Here is a 22,877-nt window from a genome sequence, read left to right as displayed (position 1 = left end):
GATTAAACCTGATTTACAGAGCTGTCATGAGTTCCAGTTATTTTGAGTCAAGTTATTAAACTATAGCATAGACAAGTTCCTCCTGCAAACTTGCCTATCACCTACCAAGTCTGAATGATCTGCTGGGGACGCCTCACATACCCCTATATCATATAAGGTCTGTATTATAGCCCAGGACATGCTCCCTGCTATGAAGCTCCACCTGAGCAGATAAGCACTTTGCCTATTCAAAGTATGTCATATTATATTGTCATATAAATAGGTATAACATTCAAACTTATGCTGTAAGTACTTTCATTGATCCATATGTGTAAAAAGGCTTCAGACATGTATTTTACTTCTTTCACCAGCTGTATTTTATGTAGATTTGATTTTTTGCTTTATGATAGTGTAGTATAAAAAATAGAAAGAATATAATCAGAATTGTGAGTTTTATATAGTGTGATACAAAACTGATAAAAATCTTACTTTATGATCAAAATAATAACCATATATGCATATATATAAAACATTGGGCATTTATTATTATTAGGAAAGTAGTCTTCCAAGAAGCACAAGAATGCTTCACTTAATGAAAGAAGGTAGCTTTAGTTTGTAAAGGTGTTGACAGAAGTAACATAGTGTTAGATTTAAAACACTGTCAAAGACAAAATTGAAAAGAGAAGCAGTATGCTGATGGAAAATAGTCAAAGTCTAGAGAGATTGTCTCCAGATTAACTGATAACTCAACAAGAAAGAAAAATGGATTTCTCCAATCTGCCTCTGATTTAATCACATGCCTTGTTGATGGCAAGGACTGGTTTTCACATAAGTCATTGAAGACCGGAAGTGCAGTGGAGGAAGTAGAAAAGCCGTAACAAACCATGTTTGTGAGCAGAACCCCTTCTTTCTCCTTAATGTATCATCAATTTCCAGGTGATTCCTTCATCTTCATAAACTAGCATCTATTCTCCCTCCTCTTCACAGTGCCAAATATGGATTCCACAGCCTGTTATCTGTGGTACTGAGGCAAGGCCTCCTAAGTGACTTTTTGTTTCTGTCTCACCTACAGTTATCATATTTCCTAACTTCAAATGTAATATTCCTAAGGAGCATTTTCTTCTTAAAATCCTTGAGGAGCAAAGACCGAGTTCTGAATAACGTGTGTGTGTGTGTGTGTGTGTGTGTGTGTGTGTGTGTGTGTGTCCTTTCTCCGGTAATAAAAGAGGCATTTTAAGCTACTGGACATGGCCCAGCATGCCACATTTTACTTCTGAGTTTCTTCACAGCCTCATCCCTCTCTATGAACTGCCCACTAATTTATTCATGCATTCCATCACTGACCATCTACTTGGTTAGATTCTGAGCACAAGAATAGCTCCAAACTCCATCAATCTACAGTCTGGTGGAGGACAAAGATTCTCCTCTGATCATCATTCAAATATATAATTAGAAACTGTGATAAAAATGTCTTTGTAAGACATGTGACATATACAGAGGGCTATGAGAGCCTATTTCTGCAGAAAGTTTTCTGACTATGTGTTGTGGGATGAAGTAGATGAGGTAGTATTTAATATTATTGTTGTTCATGTTGTTATTATTAATTACCTCAGCACCACTTACAGAAAGAGCTAATTTTATTTAGTTGTTCTTATTGGCATCTAAAATGTTCTCTTCCTCTTTTTCTTTTTCCTTTTTTTTAAATTGAAAATAGTTTATTTTTTTTTCCCATATGGTGTATTCTGATCACAGTTTCGTCTCCCTCATCACCTCTAGGTCCTTCCCACATCCTTACCCATCCAACTTCACTCCTGCAGTTTGAGTGACTCCAGTCCATGGAGGGGAAGGCATGCTGGAGAACATGAGAGACAACTGGTCTCCTGCATGCATAGTCAGTAAGAAGAAAACTGGAGCTCAGCTAACCTTTTTTTTACTCATTCTGGGACTCTTTCCCACAGAAAGACACCACCCACATTCAAGGTGGTTCTTCCCATCTCAATTAACCTAATGTAGGAATTCATTCACAGACATTTCCAGAGATTCATGTCCATGGTGATTTCAAATCATGTCAGGTTGACAATCAATAACGACAATTATACATCACATTAGTAATTAATGTATAAATTAATAGACTCGACAATTCAAAGTACAGAAATAAAATTCTCTACTGTCCCAGTTTCAGAAAAGCCCTAGAGGAATAGAAAGGAATAGCTGCTGGTAGACTCCTTACAGGAGCTTTTGGTTTCCTTCAGTCTTTTGAAAACTGTTGAGAATACTTGAATGCATGATCAATATTACGTTCAACTGCAACTAACAGAAGATTCTACTTCTGTCATATCAGTGACTAAAGAAAAAGCTAAGTTTATTCCTTTCACTGAAAAGTCTAGATAGACAGTCCCTGAGGATAAGTCCATGCCACTAAGTCAATAACCTGAGTTCCCTATAAAGTGTACTTATAGAAAGGGGAAAGAAAGGAAAGTGATGTGATAATATCTTAATTAAAATATATAAATATTTAAAAAGAATAACAAATCATAAAAACCCTTATACTATGTAAAATATAAATCGGAATTGAATTGTGAAAGATTTGCACTTTTTTAGTGGGGGAGGAAGAGGGTTTTGAGATAGAGTTTCTCCGTCCTGGATCTCTCTCATGTAGACCATGATGGCTTGGAACTCACAGAGATCTGCCTGGTTCTGCCTCCCGAGTGCTGGGATTAAAGGCATACGCCACCACCACCCTGCTCAGATTTGTGCTTTTTAAAGCGTGTAACAACAATCAGTAAAAAAAAAAAAAAAAATGAGGCCATGAATCTGAAAGAGAGAAAGGAGTGGTATTTTGGGGGAGTTTGAAGGGAGGAAATGGAAGAGGAAAATTATGTAACTACATTATAATCTCAAAAGTAAAAGAAACAATTTTTAAAAGATTACAAGAATCAGAATGTAGAGGCAAACTATTCTTAAATACATAATAAAATGACGAAGAACAAACAAACAGAATAGTGTTTTTCCATAGCGTAAAGCTGAGACCTTGTGGCCAAGGATGGGATTCACATTCAGCTACAAGATGACAGGCCAATAAACCAGGAAAGTACTCTTAAGCTTCCGCACATACTATTGGCAGACACTTAGTCACAGCAGTATCTCCAGATGAACAAGATAAGATAAAAATATTTATTCTGATTATCTTCATCCCAGGTTAAAATTCCACTGCTTATACCAAAACCGACCCACAGACTTTGCTGCAATGCCTTACAAACCTAATGTTCTCCGTTCCTTTGTTAGTGTCATCTGAACTGTAAATGAGCACTGCAATACAGGGGAGCGAGAAACATTACATCAGTAAAGGCAAGATATTTTAGGAGCCTCAAACTATATTTAAAAGTAACATTCAGTTCAACTTTGAAAGTAGATTTTGAACTCTTACACGCTGGTAGAAAAGTCAGCCCTTTTCTCTTATGCCAGGTTGACATGGACCCCTTCCACCTACACAGGAAAGGAAATCAGCGTTTATTTCAATACGTGCTTCCTGAACTGCAGCACAAAAGAACACGGCAGGAAGGCTGCCGACAAGTTTGCCCAGGCTGACAGGTCGGGCTTCACTTCCCTGTGTTGAAGTTTTGGGGTCAGGACTCCGACCTTTACACACGTTATTTCAGTACTAAACTGCTTTGGCAAGTGTCCAAACTAAATAGTTGCTAAATCCACATTGTGCTTCCAGCATGGTCACATTAAATGCAGCAAGGATTTTAGAATCATCCTCATGTCTTTGGCTCAGCTCAATCTACAGCATATAGAACACTTTTCCTCAAACCCATGTGCCAGACCAGAAAGCAGATCTCTGCATAGAGTTTATAAAACAATGAAGATGACTTTGAGTAGGGGCAAGTGGCTACCATTTCCAGGCTTCATCACTCCTCTCCAGGCTCAACAACACCTTATGGGGAAGAATCAGATCTCTCATCTCTCTGTCTTTATCTCTCTCTGTCTGTCACACACACGCACGCACATGCGCACGCACATACACACACACACACACACACACACACACACACACACACACACACACACTAATTTCTATAACCTAGACATTTATCTACCCCACATTCAACATGTGACATTTGCTTCATCCCCTGCCTTTGTTACTCTGATCATACCCATTGATCAATTCTGTATTCTCACCCTTCCCCTTTACTCCTCAATGCCCTAGTCCTCTGAAACATGATTTATGGATAAAACACTGTGCTGCTCGTTCATAACTATGCTATTGAAAACACAGTAGGTACTTTCTGGTCTTCATCTAGATGAAACGTTTTATAGCATCCAGATAGCTCCTACCTTTTTGAAGTGATCTCCTCCCTGGCATAAATTTCTCTTGTTTACCCTCCTGCTGATTTGTGTACAGACAGGTACATGAAATAAGTCTTCCACAACAAAAAAACAAATAAGCCCAACTCATATGGTGAAGAAGGAACACCACTGAGGTGCTACTCATTCCTACTTTCCATGGAAGACACAGGAGGTTTTGGTGTGCAAGGATGTAATAGTATAGAGCTGCTAACCTGACTGCCATTCCATTTAACATAATCATCGTACAATAAGATAACATGATCGAGATACTTTATATTGCTTGACAGTGTTCTTTAATAACTATGAAAAGGCAGATTATTTATTGCAAGCTAATAATGTGAGTGTACCTGGATGTGTTTCCCCATTTTAGTGCTGAATATTTTGATTCCCTTGAATTTATTTACAAAATGCTATGTTTTTATGTACAGTCACTTACCTAATTATAAGTTTTGTAGATATCACATTCATTGTAAAGAGACAATATGTCTCTTTGTTGATCTTGATACGCTTTATATAATCTTGAACATAGAAAGTTTTCAACAATGTACATGAAATTAAAATATTAGACAGATTTTCAAGTTGAAGTGGCATGAAAAATACTATTTACAGTAATGGATTTTTGTTATCTATGTGACAGTCAGCCAAAAGAGTAGAATTCACTTTTGACTAACAATGTTATATTGCATATTTTGAATACTTTGAAGGGCTAACTCACAGACAAATGTAGACAGTGTGCAGCCCAACTTGTGATTTCTAGTTTATATAACAAGCAAGTTACATCATCATACACTCACGCGGTACTTTCTCCTCGTGGCATTCTCAGCTATAGTGACAAATAAAAAAGACACACGTATCTGAAGCCAATAAATGATGAGCAAGCAAATTAACAGCTTTATAAAAAGACTGAGAGCTTCAGGGAGGCTCTGAGCCTGTAAGTGTGATGTCCTTCCCGCTGCACTGCAAAGACGCCATTGATTTCTGACTGTGATTGATGGGCCTTTTCAATGGCCAGCTTTCTTTGACCTTTAACTGGAATTGTGTTCTAGGGTTTTGTCTTATTTCACGAAATCTGAACGATTCAACAATGAAACACTACACTTGAAGATTGATTTTGTTTTTTGTTAGTGTGAATATTTCAGTATTGTCTAAATTTATAAATTTCATCAAAATACATATTTCCCTATGTCCTGTAAAAGCCATGTCAGAAGGAAAATAGCAACATGGACACATGAGGCCTGACAGCCACATAATGCTAAAATATAACAGCAGCATGTAGAGAGCTGAGCCAAGCTGCAAACTGATCTGAGAAAGCAGGTAGATGACCACTGTGTGTGGTCCATGTTTATCATTTTGCAGCACACACTCAAACAAGCAAAAGTTTTAGAATTATATTAATATGGTCATAAATAAAAATAAAGAGAGAAAAATCAAAATAAGCTGTCTATTGCCATTTCTTAAAGATTTCATTTCAAGTTAAATAATATATTTGTAAGTGCCAATAAAAAAAAGTAAAAGGAACCTTGCTTCAGTTATGAACAGAAAGCAAGTCCTAGGGACAGAAGAAGTTAGTTATGAATTACTTTGTTAAGAAATGTAAGGCTCCCAGGATCTATAAGATAGCACAGTGGATAAAGTATTTTCAAACATAAGAACCTGAGTTTAAATTCTTAGCACCACATAAAAACTAGGAATGGCAGTGCACAACTGTGACCCCAGTGCCAGGGTAGTGGGTCCACCTAGGGGGCTTCCTACCTAACCAGTCTAGCAGAAATGGCAAACTCCAGGTTGAGTGAGAGATCTTGGCTCAAAATATAAGACAGAGAGTGATAAAGACAGATATTTAACAATGACTTCTAACTCCCAAAGTTTCATGCAAAGGTGAAAAGTGAATACACACACACAAATATACCACACACAGAAAGAGAGAGAGAGAGAGAGAGAGAGAGAGAGAGAGAGAGAGAGAGAGAGAGAGAGAGAGAGAGAGAAAGAAAGAAAGAAAGAAAGAAAGAAAGAAAGAAAGAAAGAAAGAAAGAAAGAAAGAAGAAGAGAGAGAAAAGAAGGAAGGAAGGGAGGAAGGAAGGGACTATCACATTGCATATTCATTGAACAGGAAATAAGAGACTGTTAGGTTTTCAGGCTGGTGGGAGAAGGGAAATGTGAGGCTAAGATATGAAAAGGTAATTACAGGTATGAACTACAAAAGGAAAGACTAAATGGAGCAATATATATCCAGAATAACCATATTGTAATTAACATGCCCTCTTTATTCTTTGGGGATTCTTTTCATTTAAATAGAAACGAATTCTGACTGCCACAGTATTCATTTGGCAGGAAATCAGGTAATTTATATTTCAGATATGATCTCATCATCAGTTCCATCTGTTGACATTGCCTGCACATCACAATGTTTGGAACTCAGAGACAGGGAAAGAGAACCTTAAAAAGAGACTTCCTAAATCTGAGACTTGTGTGCCACCCAGACACTGAATAAGTGTTCTCTTATCTTATAAACAGGGTGTGTTTACTTTAAATTTTCCCTTTGAATCCTGCCAACTCTCTAGCCTAACTCCAAAGCCTGTGGAGGGAGAAGCCAGGGACAACAACTACAGACTGAGCTCACACTGCTGTTAAACAATCTTAAAGGGAGTAGATAGAAAATTTTATTCATGCCACACTATAAATTAAAAAACCGAGTGGCTAACAGGCTCTGTTCCTAACCAATGTTTGTTTAAGTCATTTTTTAAATCAATTCAAAGAATCTTTTCCCTCTTTATCTCTCAAGTTATAACTCAAAATTGAGGGCTGAAGATGCAGACATGAAGACGCTGTTGCAGCTGACAGTCTCCTTCCACTTGAAGGGATATTTGGGTGAAAAACGGGCAGAGCACACACCCTTTCCCCAGGAGCACCCCAGCACTTAACCAGCACCCCATTGCCAACAATCTTGCATTTTCTCAACCTTCAGGGCCCAATTCAAATGGTTCCTTCTCTGTGTTGCTCTTCCCTTGTCTCATCTAGAAAGATGCGGTGAGCTGTCCCGGTGCTCAGCACTGCTGTCAGGACAGCCACTGTCGCCTTTACATTTAACTATTTACTTGTTGACTTGCTTTATGTTTGTGTGTCTCCCCCTGCCTGTGAATGACCCAGGACAATTTAGAGGACTTTATTCTATCCTTCTCCCATGTAACCTAAAAACTGAACTCAGTTCACTAGGCTTTGGTGACAAGCACCTTTTTGTTGAGCCACCTCATTAGACTTTCTGGAAGTTGTTGTTTGTTTGGGGTATTGTGACAAGGTGCTGTGTAGCCCTGGATGACCTTACACTTCTTTCTTATGTAGAGGAAGCTGACCTTGAGCTCCTACTTCTACCTCTCAACTGTTACTTTTATAGGCAGGCGTGTGACATGTGTATTTTTATTGCACTTTTAAAATTTGGGTAACATTTCTTTGGACATTCATCTCCTCTAAGAGCTTATGCATCTGTGTTCCCAGTCCCTCACCTGTGGACAATTCATCTCATACCCAGACCACACCCTTCTTCTGCCAGGACAAGGAAAGCTTAGTAAATAATGCCATCCCTATATAGTTTGCTGAATCATCACATGAGACCAACCCTAATACAGCTTCAATAAATACCATAATAATGTTTTCTTGTAAACCTTTTCTTCCCTAGTTAAACCAAAAATTTTGTTACTACCCTGTTCAATAGGGAAAATTGAAACCATTGTTCAAAACAAATTCTGTTTAGAGTGTAAAATAACAAATGGGTTCATGAAATTGTTATTGACCATGGGGAGTGGTACAGTGGGGTTCTGCTTTATCTCATTAAAAGTATATCTAGAGCAATGGAATATTCTCCAATGGAGGGATTTTGAGGTTTTACACAAGGTGTGCTGTGGCAACATCATCCAATCAATAGCTTAAGAGAGTTTGTTGTCCTGAGTAAAGAAAATTAAAAAAAAATTCTTAAATACTGACTCATATTTTCAAGATTCTAAATGATCTGAGTGTGTTTTAAAACATGAAAAATATTGATGTGGATCCAGTCTCTATATAAGTCAAAAGGAATGTCTCTACATAAGTTAAAAGCATGATTTTATTAACTGTTTTTTCTCCCTAATAGGATATTCAATACTTCAAGCTATTATGGAAAAAGCAGGACAGAATGGATGGCATGTCAGTGCGATATGTGTGGAAAATTTTAACGATGTCAGCTACAGGCAGCTGCTAGAAGAGCTTGACAGAAGACAAGAGAAGAAGTTTGTAATAGACTGTGAGATAGAGAGGCTTCAGAACATTTTAGAACAAGTAAGTCTTGGGCTTCATTTTATTACTCAGGTGTACATTGGATAAAAATGTTGACCCATTCCAGATCTGTCTCTATGTGTCTTCCAGTTCAGAGTATGAGAATTAGGAATTTTCCATGATTTGTCTGCCAAAGGCCATTTAGTTCTTATGTGCAGTCAAAGTCAGGAGTACTGCTTTACACCTTGTAAAGCTATAAACCGTAGAAGAACACTTGCTTAGTCACCAGAAGTTCTTGGACTTCATTAATATGAATTTTGAAGATTAAGTGTCATCAAAATGTTAGAGAATTTTAATGGGCCTTTTTGTGTCCTTGAGAGTTAGTTGCATAAAAATTATCAACATAAATTAGCAAAACAATGAAATAAAAGATGATTAGGTAGAACATTCTGTGCTGTGTTATGCTTCCACCAGATGTTTTAAATAAATGCTACCTGTCAATCATAAAGATGATTTTTTTCAACTTTCCTTCAGAAGGGAGATTCTTTGAATAAAGATTCCAATAAATAACTGTTGATTCAACTTGAAAAGGGTAGGAAAAGATAAAACTGAGCTATGTCATTGTGTTAAGCGGTAGGAAAACACAATGCAGTTATAGATAGCATTTGCTGAACACAATGATGACTTTGAGAGCATCTTCCACCAAAGTCACAGTGCCTGTGTGCCATCTAGTGGTTTTGTGGAAGTTTGCTCATATTTATCCACAATATATTTGGAATAGTGTAATTCAGAGTTAATTAATTCGTTATGTATACATTAACTGTAGAATTCTGCGGTTGGGTTTGAAATAGAAAACCTATCAGTTTGGAGTTCATTTACAAAACTCATTCATTTTCATTTTCAATGATAAAACTTAAAGCCAAAATATATCTGTGATTCCTCCTTAACACTCACAAGCTCTGGATTGTATGTCATTAGTTTTCATATATTAGCATTTCCATGTATAGATTAGTATCTGGAAAAGTTTATCATGAAATATATTTTGAATTTTTAGAATATGAAACAATACTGTATTATAAGGAGAATTGGTAAAATATCTACCTCTTGTTATCCCTTTGTAAAAGAAAATAATAACACTTCACTGAAGAAAGGATCTATGCTACTTTGATAAACTATAAACTAAGTCTTCAGATCACTTACGTTTACTCCTCAGTAGCAACCTAGGTAAATGAAATTCATAATGACCATTTGTGGAATTCCAGGGAAACCTCCTCCCTGTCTTTCATAAGCAGAGCAGTGACTCCAGCTCCAATCCACTTCCACAACCACTGCCCCTGTAGGGAGACTTTGAGTTGTTTGACCTGAATAGCTGAAGCTTTGTAAATAATAACTCAGGATGAATCCTGCAGAGCAGCCAATTCTAACAACTGCCAGGATTGCCAAGTGCCTGTCAGAGGCTGAGTGAGTCTCAGAGAGACCCTCCACTTAGCACCTGTGCTTTAAAGACCCAGGCTGGGGCAGATAAGTCGGTGCTCAAAGCCCACTCACCTGTTTTAGAGGATTAGCTGGTTTTTAAGAAGAAAATTGGCATACCTGGGTACTTTAGATAAACTCTAAACCTTAAATGACTCTGTGAAGTTACTGGTCTTCTCCTTCTCTTCTTCCTCCTCTTCCTCCTCTCCTTTCTCCTTCTCCTCTCTCTCCCCCTCCCTTTCCTCTTCTTCCTCCTCCCCCTCTTTGTCCTCATCTTCTCCTCCTCTTGCTCCTCTTCCTCCTCATTTTCCTCCTCTTCCTCCTCCTCCTCTTGTTTCTCCTCCTCTTCTTCCTCCTCCTTCTTTTCCTCCTTCTTAACTTCCTCTTTTTTTCTGTGAACATTTCAAAGAAATTAGAAACTTGAGCGTCTACAATTCCTATTCCTTTTTGCTAATTTGTGGCTGATTTCTTTACTATCAGGGCTACCTATGTAGGAATAAAAACCAAACTTGTGACTCTGATAGACATCTCACAAAATATGACAAGTTCCACTGCTCTGTAAGAAGAAGTCTTCTTGCTTGTATAAGAATGATTTCTCCCTGCAAGAAAAACTGTGTCTGATTGGAAACAAGGTTGTTTCCTATTATAGCTCTAAATAAAATCACTTGTAACATTTCTTGGTTTAATTCTGTGTTTTATGGTGCTGTGGACTGAACCCAGGCCCTCCTTGACTGTGTTTGGCAGGCTCTCATTATCACTGAGCTACATCTCTAGCTCTTGATTTCACTATTGATTCCATCCTAACAGAAGAGCTAATCCAAATACTTCCAAGAATGTGTGCAATGCCCTGTTTCAACAAAAATCCATGTTCATTAATTAAGCAAACAACAGAAAAAAGTAACCACCAGAGATTGACTAGAGAATGTGAAAGGAGAGATGGGGAAGATTTGATGATGAATACAAAAATCATACCCACACAGGAGAAATAAATTCTAGCTTTCTGTTACACGGAAGGGTGACTATAGTTGACAATGTTGTATATTTTGAAATAGCTAGGAGACAACAATAGCCTATACTGTTTGGGGAGTCTCTTGAACTCATACGTGATAGTGGGGATTTTAATAAATGATCTATGGCTTTTGAGGAAAACATTGTCAGCCCAAGTGGCATAGCTTCATGTGTATCTTATAGATGATAGATAGTTGATATATAAATAGATGATAGATATATAGATACATAGATAGATATGTGTATGTGCATATTTGTGTGTGCATGTGTATATACATACGCATGTACATATGCATGTATGAATAAATAAGTTAAATATAAAGTAATATAATTCCTTAAGACTTTTTCAAATCTCAGTGTAATTTATTCCTCTTCCCTCCCTCTCCTTCTCTAATGACCTCCTCACTTATCCCCAATTACAGCTCCCTTCCCAATTTCCCTAACTTTTATCATTTCTCTCTTCACATCACTTGTATTCTTCTATTCTCCTTTCTCAGTCCCTGTGCCCCATGCCATGGAGAGGATTTTGAATGTCTCCTCACAAACAATGAGAATGGTAGTGATTGTGGATACCCTAAATATCCTGATCAACACACAGTGTAAATGTACTTGAATACCACTATTTGCATCCCAATGATGTATGCTTATGACATCAATAAAAGTTATTTTGATAAAAATTTTAAAGTAAAAAAAAGAAATACTAAATAAGCTTGATTAAAAGAATGTCTTTGAAAAGGTAGCCCTCTCTCGGGAGATTCACACAATGAAAATTAAAGGAGTGTGTTCTGAAATTTCTAGAAGAACCAAAATATCTTGTGGTGGTTTGCTGTCTATAATTGCCTCTTTGACATTTTAATTTGTCAAAATTAAACATTTTGTTTGCAAAAGCCTAATGAAAATAGATCACATGTTATCATTTCAAAATATATGTATGGGTGATGGTGATGCAAGCAGCATTGTCTTTTCTGCACTCATTTCCCAAATTACTTTATGCCATGAACTAATTAGTTCTTATAAATGTATTTGCTATTTCAAACAGCAGTTAGCTATTAACTCTGAAACATTTCTAAACATGAACATCAGAATGGTAAAGGAAGCCTAGGCTTGAGGATGCCTCTATGCTTGATACAAATCTCTGAGACTCAGTCTCCCTCAGCAGCTGATCTTAGCCAGTCCCAGGCAGATCCTTCGGCAAGGGTGCAGCCCCGGACTGTGCACAGGGAAGCTGCCCTGCTCATCACTTTGGGTTTTGGTCCATAGATGCTGTCTGACCGTGCTGAACTTCCAGAGACCCTGGAACCTGTTCTAGTTCCTCGCAGGGCCTGATTCTAGAATTTCAAGTGGAAGTCAAATTAAGAGCTTTAAATTTGCTGTAATTTTGTCTTTTGGACAAGAACAAATATGTGAAAAACAATGAGTTTAAGCTGCTGTCAACTCATGTTCTAAATGAAGGAACAGGAAAATTACGTATTTACATAACACTGACTCTGCCACATAAGGCACCAGGAATGTAACAAAGCACTAAACGGAGCTTATTGCCATTTAGTTGAACCAGCTCTAGTCAAATAAATTGCACTGTTTTGCTTTTCTAAATTCAATTAACAAGTTGATCCACACATGTAAGACCTAAACTAACAACAGCAGAGAAACTAACAAAAAGCTGGAGAGATGCTCAGAGTTGAGAACACTCATTGTTCTTACACAGGACCCGGGTTCAGTTCCCAGCACAAGCTTGATAAATTTCTTCATATCAAAATATATGTTTCTGCTAGGAGCCCTTTATATATTATTTTATACATGTTTGTTATTTAAAACACCCCAATACTCTATCGGAGAACATTGAACTGTCTAACTGCCATCCCATGTCCCAGTCTAACCCAGTGACTAAAACCAAACAAATGAAAACCATGGAATTTGACCTTAACTATATTTTAAATATTGAAAACTGTATCATCTGGGGCTGGTGATACAGCTCAGCTGTTAAGAGCACTGACTGCTCTTGCAGAGGACCAGAGTTCAGTTCCCAGCACCCACAAAGTGACTCACAGCTGTTCATTGCTCCAGCTCTAGGGAATCTTGTAGCAGGCTTTCTTCTGGGCCACCAACCAGCTCCCAAATCATGACATGGAGACTTAACAATAGTTATGAACGCTCGTCCTTATCTTATGCTAATTTCTTGCTAGCTCTTACAACTTAATCTGTTTCTCTTCATCTATGTTTTGCCTCGGGGTTTTTACCTTTCTTCCCTTCTGTATGTCCTACTCCATCAAGATGGCTGGTGGCTGGCTGGCTGGCTGGCTAGCCCCAGGTGTCTCCCTCATTCTCTCCTATCTCTTCTCTCTCTTTCCTCCAATTTATTTTCTCTGTCCACCAGCCCTGCCTGTCCCTCTCCTGCCTAGCTACTGACCATTCAGTTTTTGATTAGACCTATCAGGTGCCTTAGGCAGGCAAGGGGAAACAAACACAACACATCTTTACATAATTAAACAAATACAGCATAAAAAATGTAACACATCTTTGCCTAGTTAAAATAATATTTCACAACAGGATCTGATACCCTCTTCTGGCCTCAGTGAGGATCCAGACACAGACATCATACACAGACATACACATAGCCAAAACAGTCATAAACAAAAACTAAGAATAGTAAATTGTTTAAATTTTTCTAAATTAAAAAAAAAAAGTCTCATGAAAATCATACTGAGATCTCAACACTTCTCAGATACTCTCCTCCATGGAAAGTCCATAGGCCCTTGCAGTTAGAACTGCATTCCTACCATTCCTGAGACCCTTTTATCAGGACACCTGATTCTGACACTAGGAATTAGACAAGCTAAATTATACCATTTTAAAGCACAGATGTGTTTTCACTCTTTCAAAGATGGTTAAGGAATGTTTCAAGGATATTTTTGTTGTGTTTTTTGTTTCTTTGTTTGTTCATTTGTTTGTTTTTTAGGAAATACATACCTTAGTGCTTAATTTTTTCTCTTCCACACTTTACATAAAGTAAATTGAATTGAAATGATCTAAAAAAAACTCTGCTTCTTCTAAATAAAAATTAATGTCAAAAAATTTCAGGTCATGTGTTAGGTGGTGAAGCACTATATAAATTTATACATGAAGTATAACCAAACAACAGAGTAAAACCCCATAGCTTTTCCTGGATATTTATTAATTCTACAAATATCTGCTGAATGATCTCTCTCTCCTCTGTGTGTGAGCGTGCATGTGTGTGTGTGTGTGTGTGTGTGTGTGTGTGTGTGTGTGTGTGTGTGTGTGTGCCTGCATGTGTGACATGATACACACAGTCAGAAGACAACTTTTGAATAGATTTTGTTTCTCTCTCTCTCTCTCTCTCTCTCTCTCTCTCTCTGTGTGTGTGTGTGTGTGTGTGTATCTGTCTGTCTGTCTGTCCTCTGTCTCTGTCTCTGTCTCTGTCTCTGTCTCTCTCTCTCTCTCTCTCTCTCTCTCTCTCTCTCTCATATGAATATATTTGTATATACATATGTATTCCCAGATATAACCTGTTGAGTTCACTTGAATGTATGTTTTCAGGGCTGACTGCTTGTCATTGCACAACCAATTAGTGTGCTCTTCCCCGGGGAAGACCATTCCTCCTGCTCCCAGCTTTCCTCAGTTGCCTATAGTTCTTTCTATAGAACTGAAGCCTCATGGACTTCCCCCAAGCAATTTAGCGTGTTCATTGTTGTCCTCCCTGTTCAGCTCATGTTTGGGTGGTCATGCTGGTGAGACTTTATGGTTGCAACTTCTGGTGTTATTAGGAGACACAATCTCATACCAAACTCCCTGATCCTTTAATTCTTAATGTTCTTCCCACCTCCTCTTGCACATTGCTACCTGAGCCTTAGGTATGAGAGCATTTTGTAGATGTACCCGTTGTGACTGAGTTCCAAAACTTTGCCTCTTGATTGGTTGTGGTTTTCTGTGGTAGTCTCTATTTGTTGCAAAGAGAAATTTCCTTGTTGAGGGGTGAAGACTACACTTACCTGTGATTATAAGAACAAATGTTTCTAGATTTTTGTTAGGGATTATGCTAGTTAAGTGAATTAGTATTTATAGGTTCTCCTCCAATGACTATGATTTCACCAGCACTGTTTATTTACCTGGATTTCCAGTACCAGTCATGGTACCCCACATATTGAGTGAGTCTTAAGTTCAATTGGAGAGCTGTTGTTACCACCAAGACATGTGTACCACTACTACATCCATAGGGCTATCTTACTATGCTGGTCCTTGATGTGATTCATAGGCATTATAGCTGGGTAGGACTACTAGTTGCTTCTCTCCTTTGAAATCTTGCATAGAATCTTATGGTACCATAAAAGCCAGCCTTCAGGGAGAGGATATTCAGGTCAATTCTTATTTGTTGTGACTGAATATCTGCTCTCATATTTGCTTCCTATAAATTCACTTTATAAGTACTTACATTCTCTTTTACTTAACTACTTGAAGTATTAATATTAAAAAGCCCCAATGAGCTCAGATGCAAAAATATCCTACCGAAATACAAGCAAAGAGATTAACTCGGGGGTCGTACATGTTACATTTTTAATTAACCCCATTTCTATCTATTGGATATGATTATACATATGCAAATTGTAAAATGCATGATCAAAAAGCTATTAACATGTTACTAAATGCAGGGAAGGTGCTAGTCCCCAAACAATGAAATAACATTTCATATAAACTTCAAACGATTTAGTTGGATTACTGGTAAAATTGTAGTTGACTCTGAAGGGAAATGAGAAAATGTGGCCACTACGCTAAAATGACAAAGTTTGGGATGTTTGTGAAAGCTAAGGAAATAAGTGAGTAGAGACCGAGAATATAGGAAGAATGGCCTTAGCTTATTTTTAACAGTGTGTTAAACTGTTATATTATGTCAAGCATACAATGTATTTTGATCACATTATCCCACCCTCCTTCCCCTGACTCATCTTGGATCCATGTACAGGCTTTCTTTTGGGCCACCAACCAGCTCCCCTATTCACGAAACAAAGACTTGTTATAAGTTATGAATGTGTGGCCTTATCTTAGCTCTTGTTTTAATCTGTTTCTCTTTATCTACATTTTGCCTAGGAGTTTTTTACCTTTCTTTATTCTGTACATCTTACTTTCTTGTTTCCTCCATGTCTGGCTGGCTGGTGACTACTTGACTTCTAGCCCTGGGCTTCTCCCTCTTTTTTCCCCTCATTCTCTCTTCCCTTGTTCTCCTCCAGAGTCCAGATTCCTCCTCCTCCTTATTCTTTCTGCCCACCAGTCCCGCCTGTCCCTCCTCTGCCTAGTTATTGGACATTCAGCTTTTTATTGGACCAATCGGGTGCTTTGGGCAGGCAAGGTAAAAAGCAACAAATCTTCATAGAATTAAACAAATGCAGCATAAACAAATGTAATACATCTTTACCTAGTTAAAGTAATATTCCACAACACAAATAAATGGAGCATAAACAAATGTAATACATCTTTACATAAAGTAATATTCCACAACAGATTCATCCCTCTCCCCTAATACCTAAGTTTCTTGTTGTTGTTTTTTATAAATAACTCACTAAGTCCAGTGTGTGCCCTCCACTGGCAAACCATCCACCTGAAAAGACCACACCCTTAGAGAAAAGTGATTTTTCCGGAAGTTATCAACTGCCAATAGCTGCTCAGCTGGCGTGGGGGCTTGTGAGCTGCTACCTCTTCCATTATAAAAAGTTGACTGGCTTGATCTTGTCCAGGTTTTGTGCCAAAACCCAAGGATGCTGTGAGTTCATATGAGCACAGTGGTCCTATCATGTCCAGAAGACACTGCTTCAGTCTGCGCCTCCCTAAATCCTGGCTCTTCTAATCTACTTTCCTCCTCTTTAAAAATGGTCTCTTAGCCTTTGGGGGAGAAGTTATGATACAGATATCCTATTTGTGGTTAAGCACACCACAGACACTTGTTCTCTACACTTTGACCAGTTGTAAGTTTCTTTATTAACTGATGTCCACTTGCACAAACTTCTCTGATGAGATCTAAGTCTGCACTAATCTGTAGGTATAGAGATATGAATTTGCAAGCCAGAAAGAAGGGATAAGAAATTATATTAATGACAATTTATCATACCAATATCAGACATAAACATCATAACACTGACTTATTTATGCATGCTCCTGGTTTTGCAACTGAATTATTTGACCAGCATCATTGATATTTCTAAAGAAGTATCTGTTTGCTGAAACAGAAGCAAGAAAAAGCAATTGCATGATTCAAATTCATAGTATCTCTTAAGCATGTATTATTGAAAAGACAAACTCCTTTTACAGTGACAGATAGCTGGTACATCCTTGCTGACTTGTTTTTCAGAACTCTAAGCAGACACTTGATAATTGCTATTTATGTAGTCACATTGCCTCTTTCAATTCAGGTGGTACAGCTCCTTTACCTCTACACCAGCTTGTCATTATGATAGCTGATAATTATATTTTACAGCCAAGTCTCCACATTAATATCACTTTTCTATGACAACATTGACCAACCACCCTTGAAGAGGGCAGAAGTATACCAGATTTATAGTTTCTATCTCAAACTGTTTCTTTCCTGAAGCAACAATGTTAAGTACACAGGTGGTCTGTACTCAAAGTGAAATCACTCAGACTTATCATTAAACATAAAATATTCTCTACTTTGGTAAAACCCCAAGTCTGACATTGTCCATTTGATTTTTTGTTTTTTGTTTTGTTGTTGTTGTTTTGGTTTTTCAAGACAGGGTTTCTCTGTGTAGCTTTGCGCCTTTCCTGGAACTCACCCTAGCCCAGGCTGGCCTTGAACTCACAGAGATCCACCTGCCTTTGCCTCCCAAGTGCTGGGATTAAAGGCATGCACCACCACCTCCCAGCCATTGTCCATTTGAAACAATCAATATGACAACTTAGTAAATGTCTCCTGTGCTGATTAGTTTTTTGTGAACTTGATGCAGCTACAGTCATCCGGGAAGAGGGAGCCTCCAGTTGAGAAAATAACTCATCAGATTGGCCTGTAGAAAATCTGTGGAACATTTTCTTTATTAATGGTTGATATGAGAGTGTCCAGGCCACTGAGGGTGGTGCCATCCCTGTCCAGATGGCCCGGAGTTCTATAAGAAAGAAGGTTGAGCAAGCCATGGAAAGCAACCCAGTAACCAATGCTCCTGCACATCCTCTGCTTCCGTTTCTATCTCAAGGTACCTGCCTTGAGTTCGTCTTTTGGCTTCCTTGATGATGCACTGTAACTTCTAATCCAAATAAACCCTTTACCACACTTGCCTTTGATTATGTCCTTTATCACAGAATAGAAAGCGAACTAGGATGTCTCTTTGCTGGCTTTTCTTTATAATTCTGTCAGTTTATTGTTTTTCTTCACCTTTGTGGCAAGCTTCTCAAAGGAAGTTTGAATTGATGGATAAATTATAGGGTAGATACATTGAACAGATTTTAAAATGTACAAATTCTATGCAAAATATCATACATTTATAGCTGTGCATGAAGAAAATCTTCAACAGATGAGAACAAAAGGTGACTACAGTAAAGGGAGGTAAGAGATGGGATGGACTGATATGGAATTCAGTGCTCACCCAGACAGAGGAACTTTAAGATCAGGAAAGACAAGAAGTCCAAGCTCAGATCCTACGTAAAGCCAGAACACTCTAAACAACACAATCAAAATGGAGTAGAAAAGTATGTGCCAACTACTTAGGGCATCCATTAAGTGTATTTTGTCTTGGCCTAGGCTTAGTATGTTAATAGAGCCATCTTTCCTAAGAGTTATTACACCCTTCTTCATGCAGATTAAATTTTGAATTCGTACCACACATAGTGATTTGAAAATCTAGAATCTGAGAAATAATTGTAAAAATGGCCCCATACAAATACATACTATTTTGTAGGTGGAGATATCTTAAGGAATATTGCTTGAAAAACTTTCAAAACTGAAGATCAGTCCTCAAAGTCAAAAAGTTTGAACTATGCTCCCAGTCCCTATTTTTAATTTATTATCTGAAAATATGCCTACATGGTCCTACACATGAAGAGGGGACATATGAAAATTCCTCAGGGGAAAGGGTCCAGACAGAAAAAGTTTGAAGCTCTTGTATAAAGTAATTTGGGGATGCTGGATAGCGTGCTGATACTTTTATCGCATCTGAAGACTTCAAAGTAGAAGATTCGGCAGTACGTGAGTGGGGGGGATAGAGGGAACTGTGGTCAGGATGCAAAATAAATGAATAAATTTAACTAATAATAAAATAATAACAGATGCTTCTCTGGGCAGACTGAATCTAAATACATCCCTTACATAAGTCAAAAGGCTAAATATTATGCATTCCCTAACAGAGAAGTGGAGTAAATTGAGGTTTGAATTAAGAGTAGAGATATGAGTTAAATTCACTGGCTTTTTTTTTTTTTACCTCCACTTAATCCTTTTCTTTAGAAATCTGTTTATTTTATTAGAATGCATGGACTTTTAAAAATAAAACAAATGGAAATATAAAAATGAAGCATTCCAGTCTTCTTTCTAAGTACAAGACCCTGAAAGCAGTGCTGTATTAGTCGTGACTAATACAGTGCCTTCCCAGTAATTATCTCCATCTTATCTCCACTGGCTTTCTCCTGTGCTCATTGGAATTTGTCTGTTGCCACCAAAAGAGGAAATCTAGCAGTTCTCTCTGCATGTCAATCCATACATAATCAAAAAATTGCATTCATTGACATTCCTTTGTTTTATTTCACCTCTCTTATATTTATGTTTTTCAAAAGTAAATTCTTTGAACCAGAATTATTTTGTTTCTCTGCTAATAATCTACTCCCTTGAGAAATACATATGAACAGTTGGTTCATAGCACTATTAATCTCTCTGGGGAAATTATAATATTATAGCTTTTCCAAAAAGGTAGAGAAAACTATTTGCAATTAATAAAGTATGAATGAAATTAAATAATAGTTTTGCTTTAACAGTGTATTTTAATGTGGTTTATGAGTTCTTCTGATTATAATGTTCCACTTGTATAAGTCACATGACATTGTTTTCCCATCACATTCTATAGGAAATTATACTGCAGTAGTTAATTAATTTTATTTTGTGCATGCATGGCACACATGTAGAGGTCAGATTACAATGTGTACTGTTGTTCTCTCTCCTTCCACAAAGTATGTTCTGGGAATCAAATGCAGTCCATCAGGCTTGGTAGTAAACACCTCTATCCAGTGATCCATCTCACCAGCCCTGGTTAAATTTGTATTTGCTAAGAACTTCATGCATGACTAGAATGTGTTTAGATCAAATTCGCACTCCCACTCCCTCCCCTCCAATTCCTCTTATATTGCCATCACCACTTTCCCCAAACTTCATATATTCTTTTAATGTTTTAAGTAATGTTTTAATAAAGTTAAATTTTCTGTCATTTCTTGTATTAATAGATTGTGAGTGTTGGAAAGCATGTCAAAGGCTACCATTATATCATCGCAAATTTGGTAAGAAATCTTGTTTTCTACTTTTATAAGAATTTGAGTATTTAGGATTGTGTCTTAAAATAATGCTCTAATCAATGCTTAAACTACATTATTTACTGTACTTCAGGTTAGGCTATTGCAATAATCACCATATTTTAATGATTTAAATAATTTAAAATGATAATCATATTTTAATTCAGTATGCATTTTATGCAGATTATTTTGGATCTGCCAGGGGACATTTAAAAGTAATTATAATGTTTTCTTTACCACGATATCACTTATCAAATTAAATACTGGCTTATTGTCTGTCTAAATGATAAATGCTAGTCTATAGATACATATATTCCCCAATTTTAAGAAAAACAAGATATAATGGCTAGTTATACAAATATTTTTAATGGGAATAACATGTTTTTTTTTTTTTTTTTTTTGGTTTTTCGAGACAGGGTTTCTCTGTGTAGCTTTGCGCCTTTCCTGGGACTCACTTGGTAGCCCAGGCTGGCCTCGAACTCACAGAGATCCGCCTGGCTCTGCCTCCCGAGTGCTGGGATTAAAGGCGTGCGCCACCACCGCCCGGCGGGAATAACATGTTTTTAAACTGTGTCAGCTTTTCAACTCAAATAGAGATTGATAATAAACAACATGGAATGAACTGCTTGCACACCCCAGACAAGTCTTTGTAGAATATCAAATGAGGCTCTCTGAGTACTTCTGGTTAACCCACCAGCTTGGAGAAATTGGCTGTGGAAGGGCACATCCTTCGTTTTATTATAGGGAAATTTCATCTTTGTCTTAGTTAGGGTCTTATTGCTGTGAAGGGACACTATGACTGGACAACTTTTATAAAGGAAAAGATTTAATTGAGGCAGGATTACAGTTCAGAAGTTTAGTCCATTTTCATCATGGCAGGAAGTATGATGGCATACAGGCAGACATGGTGCTGAGGAGGTAGCTGAGAGTTATACATCTGGATCTAGTGACACACTGACCAGGCTTGAGCTTCTGAGACCTCAAAGCTCATGCCCTAGTGACATACTTCCTTCAACAAGGCCACACATCCCTAAAGGCCTACAGGGGGACATTTTTATTCGAACTACCACAGTCTTAGACCTTGATCTGAAATGTGGCTTATCCTAGGGAAGGCAACAATACTTCCTTTTTTCTATTATGTTTTTCTTTGATGAGAACCTTATTCTTGAAGCAAGAAGGAAAGCTAGTAAAGGACAGAGAAGAGACTCAGTCCTTTGAGTGTGCCATGTTGAGTGTGCCATTCATTACATATTCAGAGAGAGATCCATCTGTATATTGAGTGTGCCACACAGGTTCAAAGAGAGACATCCAGTCTTTGGTGAACTGGATTTCAGCACAGAGTCGAGACAATATAATACAGCAATGGATTATAAAAATGATCATACTGTATTTCTTGAATAGAATAAAATGTTACAACACAATGGGTTAGTATAGCAATATCACCAAATTTGCCTCATCTTTTCTATTTATTTTAGTAGCCCCACAGTTTATGTGTCTCATCTATTTGTAAAAGTACATATATTTGAGCAAATATATTTTGCCATTAATCAATGTAGCATAAAAGCCTACAGTCAGGGATATCTCTATTCTGATCGACATTATGTAATGAGTTTCTAATTAATTATTTTACTGCAAATGGGCAGTTTTGACATTTTTTCTAAACAATAAATGCAGAAAGGAAAATCAGTATGTTATAAACTATCATAGAAATGACTGGCTTACATTGGCAGCTAGAATAAGTAAGACAGTGCAAGATGAAAAAAATTGATATTTATAACCCACTAATGGATTTCAGAGCCTGCCTTAAACAGCCTTCATGGGTGACAGCATATTTACACTAAAGTATCAACATATGAAATAGAAAACCATTTGTTTCCTTGAAACAGAAGCATAACACTCACTAAAAAAAAAAAAATAGCAAGCTTCTATCGTGACTAGAGCAGTGACATGCACCCAGCTATGTTATAATATGCAGTATTAATATGGATTCTCCTGGCATTCATTCATCTATATAGGTTAACTAGTTTCAGTTCTTGCAGCCAATCCACAACCATTTCTTATGAGCTATATATACAGGATTCCCAAATGCAAAATTTGTTCAGAATCTAAATAAAATTTGATATTAACATTACAATTAAATGTTAAAGACTTATTCCACTGAAATTAGAGATGAGATAGGGGACTGGAGATGTAGATCAGTCAGAAGAGAGCTTGCCTAGAATGCACAGAGGCCTGGGTTCTATCATTAGCACTGCATAAGCTCAATGTGGTGGTGCAGGTCTGAAATCCTAGAACTCAGGGGTATGATCAAAAGA

At 37.5% G+C, this 22,877-nt stretch overlaps 1 protein-coding gene across 10 annotated transcripts in view; it reads left to right on the top strand.

The window, feature by feature from the left end:
* The window catches only part of Gria4 (glutamate ionotropic receptor AMPA type subunit 4), a 371,791-nt gene that overhangs the window by 264,445 nt on the left and 84,469 nt on the right, over window positions 1-22,877 (top strand). For all 10 annotated transcript variants that reach the window (XR_008221303.1, XM_052751502.1, XM_052751493.1 and 7 more), the window contains exons 5-6: window positions 8,453-8,637; window positions 20,497-20,550. Coding sequence is in view for 9 of the 10 variants with exons in the window: in XM_052751502.1 (XP_052607462.1) it covers window positions 8,453-8,637; window positions 20,497-20,550 (239 nt within the window). In the remaining variant the exon portion in view is untranslated. The remainder of the gene's footprint in view (window positions 1-8,452; window positions 8,638-20,496; window positions 20,551-22,877) is intronic.

This window comes from Peromyscus californicus, unplaced genomic scaffold, assembly GCF_007827085.1.
Source record: "Peromyscus californicus insignis strain IS unplaced genomic scaffold, ASM782708v3 Scaffold_11__1_contigs__length_118956290, whole genome shotgun sequence".
NCBI lineage: Eukaryota > Metazoa > Chordata > Mammalia > Rodentia > Cricetidae > Peromyscus > Peromyscus californicus.
The sequence above is the reverse complement of the archived record's forward strand: the minus strand, read 5'-3'. Positions and strand labels throughout refer to the sequence as shown.